Raw genomic sequence first — 6,627 nt, 5'->3', positions numbered from 1 at the left:
CTGTGAGATTGTGCCTTGTAGTTAGGACAGGGAAGCTACACTGGGAAATCTCAACAACACGGCTGCCTGAACCAGACCTGAACAATGACAACACCAGTTGGCATGGCAACCTAGATGGGGGAAATCTGCTTTATAAGCAAGTAGTAACTGCTAGTAGTGGCAGAATTAGTCTTCTCTGGGAAAGAGCCCTTTAATTGGTTCTCCAATAGTGTGTGTGTGTGTGTGTGTGTGTGTGTGTGTGTGTGTGTAACAACAATGGCTGGAGAAGAGGAAGCTAGGAATGAAAAATGAAGGCATGCATGGGAGGGCTAGGAGAAAGAAGGGGGAAATGATATAACTATATTTTAACTAAGTTAAAAAAAAAGAATTTCTGTCCTTGATGCTCATTAGTAAGTTTTTTTCATTTTGTCTTTTCAGTGTTCATGTGCTCATACAGTAGTTTTAAAATAATAAATTATTTGACGAAAGCAACGAAGGGTAAGTGAATGAATGAAAACGCATAGAAGGTCTATTATAGCCATTCTGCATTCAGCCAGGTGCAATAGTTAAATGGTTTGGTGGCACAAGCTCTAACTCAGCTGTTCCAAATCTCAAATTCAAAGCCTTGCCTGAATTGTGGAGTGAGTGCAAGGTAGTGAGTTGTCATCTCAAAATGTGTACCCTGAAAACAGAAAGGAAAAAAGGGGCAAGGCACATAGAGTGCTTGAGTGAGGTCCTAGGTTCAACCACGATATTGAAGAACTCATAGAAAGACTGTCACAGATGAGGAGGAATGTCCCAGAGAGCAACATCAGAGATTAGGGAGAAAAAAATGTGGAAAGCTTATCAATGTAAGGGCGGGAGCACTGCCTAACTCCTGAAAATACTCTACAAATTCACGAATGTGTCCTACCTGTCTGGGCACCCAACAGTGGGCCACCCTATGGTCTCAGCACCCAACAGTGGGTCACCTTCACTGTCTTGGCACCTAACGGTGGGCCACCCTACATGTCTTGGCACCCAACAGTGGGTGACCCTACTGTCTCGGCACCCAACAGTGGGCCACCCTACTGTCTCGGCACCCAACAATGAGCCATAAAATCAGTTTACCTTCTACGTCCCAAAGTGTTGGCTTTTGTCATCATTGTCCTATTTCTACAGTGCACAAGGCCACACCCACCGTTGTGAAGAGGACTGTGTAGGATGTAAATATTCTGGACCCCGCCCTCGAAGGGATTACTGGAAAGCCCTTGAGAGCAGCCCTGCAGGTCAGTGTGTGTGTGCTTGTGGTTTCCCACAGGTGCAGGTGTTTGACTCCTTGCTCCCCAGCTGGTGGAGCTGTTTGGGAAAGTTGAAGAAAGTAGGACATAGAATGCCATAGACACTTTGAGTCACTGAGATTGGGTGCTGAAGTTTGCTAGCTTGACCCAATTTCTGTCTGCTCTCTGCTTCTTGACTGTGAGCTCACATGCCCGCCGCCCTGCTATGCTATGCCCACTGCGCTGGGCTGTGACCCCTTGAACTGAGAGTCAACTAAGCCCTTCCTCCCATAAGTCACTTCTTGTTAGTTACCTGGCCATGGCAACGAGAGGAATAATGGGGTGCCCTACACGAGGGACAGGGAGAAGCAGGACTATCTGGTCACGTGAATGTATATGATATGGGTCAGAACCACTGCTCGGTGGTCACTAATCCCATTTTCCTTTTGGACACAGCTACATACTTCTCTTTGTAGTTTGTGGAAGCCATTATTTTCCCTTTCCCATTAGCGGCATCATAGAATATTTTAAAGAAAAAAAAACAATGGGAAAAATTGAGCCATTTGATTGGCTCACCCAGCGTCACTCACAGCCCAAATGGACTCTAAGTCCATTTACTCAGAGAAATTCAGATAGCATTTATTTTTTTTTTCAGTAGAGATAGAATTTCAGGCTGTGCCCTCCATATCCAGGGCTGTGGTTACACTTCAGAGTCATCCCCCACCTCCATAAAAGAGGTGGGCAGTCCCCCCCCATCTCCATTTCCCTCTCTTTTACTGAATGCTGTTCAGAACCAGAGATGGTTTTACTCTAACTGCACCCCTGCCCCCAGATGGTTTCTCTGTGTAGCCCTGGCCATCTGGAGCTCACTCTGTAGACCATGTTGGCCTTCTCTGTCTCCACCTCCCAAGCTCTGGGATTAAAGGTGTGCTCCACCATTGCCTGGCTTACTCTACGCTCTTGTGTGATAGCAGCCATGGCTTTTTTCACTCTTCACCGTTCACAGAGCATTCCGTTTCTCAGTTTTGAGTAAAGGTGTGGGAACCCATGTGTGTCTCCGTTTCCACCTGGAGTCATTTCTGACTTAGGCCATTTGAGTTCAAGCTTGCTTGCTCTGCCTTTTCCAATAACCTTGAGGGCTGTGAGAGACTTCTGATTTAGTCCACGAGGAAAGAACACTCTGTCTAGTAGACAGTGTACTGCTGACGACAAAGCTCAGGAACATCAAGATAGAAAGTGAGGCTGCTTCCGAGCAGCCAGCACATGTTAGAGAGGAGGCTGCTCCCCCAAGGACAGGAATGGTCTTGTGGTTAGATATTGACTGTCTGTGCTGTGCTTTCTTCTGCTTTTGTATATAAGCACTTTCTGGGATAAATTGGGGCTGTTTGGCTGCTTCGGCATGACCAGACAGACCTCCCAATTCTATCCTGTCTTCTGTTTCTTGGGAATTTTCTTTGGCCCCGAGGATTCCTAGCAGCTCCTGCAGAAAGGGGTGTCTAGAGGAGGGGAAATGTCTTTTCTTTAGTTTGGGATTCAGAGGGCATGACAAAGCTAGAAGAGAAGTATTATTACAAGTGATTATTTTGCAACAGTATCGCAGCAGAACAGCTTTTTTGAGCCACAAGTTGGGGTACCTTGGAATGGGCCTTCTGCTGTGGCTTCTGCTAGCTCTGGGACTCACTGTCTTACTTCAAGCATGTTACTTCATCTTGGAAGTCTTGGTTCCACCTGAGAAAAACAGATAATAGCAGAAAATACCTTGCAAGTTGGTTTGGAGAGATGAATAATTGTTAGACGATGGATTTGGTTCTGAAAACTTCCTGGTTTGAAGGAGAAAAACAAGAGCAAAAAAGCTTTCCAGACCAGGAGAAGCAAAACGACCTGCGTTTTCAGTCAAGTGTGGTAAATACCTCTTCCCTGACTCCACTCCCTCTGTATGAACTTGAAGGTAAACAGATCCTATCCTGGGCCTCACAGCGAAGTCAGCAAGGACTTTTTCCTGACAGCTAGCTCCTGTGTTTGCGGTTGCTGGAAAGATTACTTGACTGTGGGGACTCCTTCACATCCAGAAGCCCAGTCAGCTTCTCCCCATTCATTTCAAGCCAAATCTAGAAGCATCCACCAACAGATGCTTGCAGTGTTTAGACTAAACTATGATGGTCTGGTTCTCCAGCAAGCCTCTGAGCTCAGTAGTAACTTCCATGGCAGATTATGCAATGATTGCGGAGTCGAAGTAGCTATGGGGCTTGTGTCCTTGGCCTTGCTGCTAGTGTCTAGATAACGTAGCAAACAGACCAAGTCGCGGTGGACTTCAGACAGCTTGCTCCACGTTGCTTTGTGAGAACTTCTTAAGAGGTTTGCCCAGGAGAGAGGTAATCAAGTCACCACCAGACCCCTCCTGAAGCAGAAACCCCTCCCTGCAGCGTGCTCAGCTTCCTCCCAGCCACTGCCAGGCAAGCGCAGGCTGCCTCAGTCCTGTTTCCTCTGGCCTTCAGCCTGCACCTTCGTTGAGCAGCAAGGCTCGCTCTTTCCCCGATATTTCTGAGAATCCCAACAAGCTAGATACATTTAATTTGATTCAAAATTACCACTTAGAAACAAGAGTGAAAACTCTCCTTCCCCAGTCTGTGCCCCCAAAGATCTACCTCCCCTTTCTTCACAGTGCACTAATTTATCGCTGGAATTTATTTCTCATGTGTTCTTTAGTTCTTCACACACAGACAGCAAGAGCAAATATTAAAGTTATTTCATGGTTTTGCCCGAATATGCTACTTACACACATTTTCCTATATTTTTTGTTTTATGTGTTTATGTATGGGAAGCATTCTCTTCAACAAAAATATTTTTCCTTGTGAGAATATGGCCTGTGCCAACTTCTGCTGATCTGGCAAATTATAAGAGCATTTGCCAATCCAACCACAGTGACTGCCATACAGGAAAATTGTCCTGCTTTCTCAGCAGTCTGTGAGTCTCTGCATTTTTCTTAATTAAACCTTGAGGCGTTACCTAATAGGATAAAGTGGCATGCTATTTAGTTGTAATCTGCATTGTTATTATTATAATGAGTGAGATTAAATCTGTTTTCATTCCTCTGAAAATTGTTCACGTCTTTGGACCATATTTCTATTAGTCTCTAGTAACAGAAATATTCAGTATTTGGTCTTCGTTTCAACTCTTACTCATCACCTCTAACAATTTCTGGTAAACAAGGCATTCACTGGAATTGTTAAGGAATGCTAATTACATTAAAGTCATACTTCATCATTTCTAGCTGCAGGAGTCTGTGAAAATGTCACCGCTTCAAGAAGCAATTATGTAATTTTAATGAATCAATTTTAATTGTCAAATAATTAAAAAAACTGGTAGAGAACATGACACGGCATGGCAAGAGGAAAATAACTGTAGCCAACTCATGCAATCTTAAGACACAGTTAAAGACATGCAGAAGCCACACAAGGCAGCCATCGTACATCCAAAAGAAGCAGTAATGTTCATCTATCTCCTCGCACTCTGCCACCAACCTGTGCCTTTAAAGTCCACTGTTGACTCTCGCTTCACAGTGTTCAAGGGTCTGGTTCTTGTTTGCTCAGCCATCCCGTGAGCCTGAGCACAAAGAACATACAGCGGTTGGCTTCTATCTGGACAATGACCCTGGCACAGCTGTTGGACCTCTGCTTTTCCAGGTAGTCGTGGATCCTCCGGAAGTACGCTTTAATCTGTAACCTAAGGTTCTGCACACTCAAGCTACTGCTTTTCTGCTCTGCTTGTCGTCCCGTTAGCGACTCCACGTACTTCAGCTGTTGGTGAAGCGCCGCTAGGACTCTTTCTAGATGGTTTTCGCGGTTCTAGGGAGGAGAGCGTGGAAGAAGCCAAGAGCAGCAGCACCATTTCAGGGAGCTGTAGGTGCATCGTGGCGAGGGACAGAAGTGCTGATGGCTGCGCTCACCTGGGGAAACTCCAGCTCCAGGAAATGTTGGCCTTCCATGTCTCTCAGGTTATGGTGGAGGACACTCTTTCTGTTGCCTTTGCTTCCTTGTGTGTCATTGCCTCAAGTTTATGTCTGAGGTTTTCTGGTTCCCATTTCAGGGTTTTTATGGAACAGTCCCTTTCCTTTCCCCATTGTGTTGGCTCTTTGAGGAAGTAAGGGGAGAGCTGGCCCCACTGTATACTTTTCTTGAGACAATTACAGGTGTCCAGTCTGATCCTCTATTGCCCTCATTATTCATTACATACAAGGTTTCACTTCACACAATGCGTTTTCTAAATGTTTAGTCAGGCTTAGTAATGTTCTCTTATTGAGAGTAAGCTTTTTTTTTTTTAAAGCAGTATTATTTCTTGGAGTGTTATTTATCAAAGGCTTAGCAGTACTTCGACTACACTCAGAGGTAAACATTAAAACCCACAGCCTGATAACTTTGAAACTTCAAGTAGAATTATAAATGTGCACAAGTATTTGGGCAGATTGATCTAAAAATATGTATCAACAATCTTGGATTGTTTTATTTCTCATCCAGTCAGTTTAATATCTAATATTGTAGCTTATAAAATAAGATAAAAGTAAAAATTATCCGCGTGGTTATTGTCTCATGATAGCAGCAGAGTGTAACAATCTACAAGACCAGTATAATGGCTACACATGTGTTGTTTCTCTATGAACATATGAAACCGGCAAGTAATAAAATACGTGAGAAGAGATGGATACAGTCGTTTGGTCCATTTTCCCTAGGGTAGCTGTGACCATGGTAAACCAATGAGAACATCTCTACAACAGTAATACCTCTTGAATTACAAATAGCTCATTGCTAAGATCCTCATGTATCTCCATGTATTTCAGTTGTTGGTGTGGCACAACTAGGACTCTCTCTATGGTTTTTCCTCCCAAACGCCCAGAAGAACATATGTCTGGAAAAGGCTGAAGATCTGCCGAAGGATCTCGTGCAGAACAGCCAGGGCATGTCCCAGAAAGTAAGTCTCCAGCCCATTTTCTTCGTCCCACCCCACACACAGTTGTAGAAAGTGTAGTTGAGGGAACCAGACTCCACAGGAAGTGAAAGACTCAGTACTCCGTAACACAGGTAGCACTTCAAAGACTCAGGACCTTTAACACAATCTTTAAAAGAAATAAATTCTTAATTTAAAAAAGTATAGCACAATGCAAATACGGATGTACTTTTGTGTTTCCTGGTTTTGTGACCAAGGAGTAGCTACTTTGAATAAACTGGAAAAAAAAAAAAAAAAGGACTCAGGACACCATAACACAGGTGTGTTTGCTGATGATGCTCTCTGAAGTATCACCAGGGCTTCTTTAGTGACTATGGTCTACCCGAGGCCCAAATTCCTTCTCTCTCTCTCTCTCTCTCTCTCTCTCTCTCTCTCTCTCTCTCTCTCT

The 6,627-nt window shown here is 44.2% G+C and overlaps 1 protein-coding gene across 1 annotated transcript in view; it reads right to left on the bottom strand.

Annotated features, from left to right (window-relative positions):
- Positions 1–329: 329 nt before the first annotated feature.
- Ifne (interferon epsilon) overlaps positions 330–6,627 on the bottom strand; it is a 12,062-nt gene continuing 5,764 nt past the window's right edge. The window contains 4 exon segments of the mRNA XM_050157404.1: positions 330–2,966; positions 4,760–4,814; positions 4,817–5,077; positions 6,114–6,300. Coding sequence (XP_050013361.1) covers positions 2,938–2,966; positions 4,760–4,814; positions 4,817–5,077; positions 6,114–6,300 — 532 coding nt within the window. The 3' untranslated portion in view covers positions 330–2,937.

Source organism: Alexandromys fortis, unplaced genomic scaffold, assembly GCF_014885135.2.
Source record: "Alexandromys fortis isolate MF-2015 unplaced genomic scaffold, M_Fortis_MF-2015_v1.1 scaffold_64, whole genome shotgun sequence".
In the NCBI taxonomy this organism is placed as follows: Eukaryota; Metazoa; Chordata; class Mammalia; order Rodentia; family Cricetidae; genus Alexandromys; species Alexandromys fortis.
The sequence above is the reverse complement of the archived record's forward strand: the minus strand, read 5'-3'. Positions and strand labels throughout refer to the sequence as shown.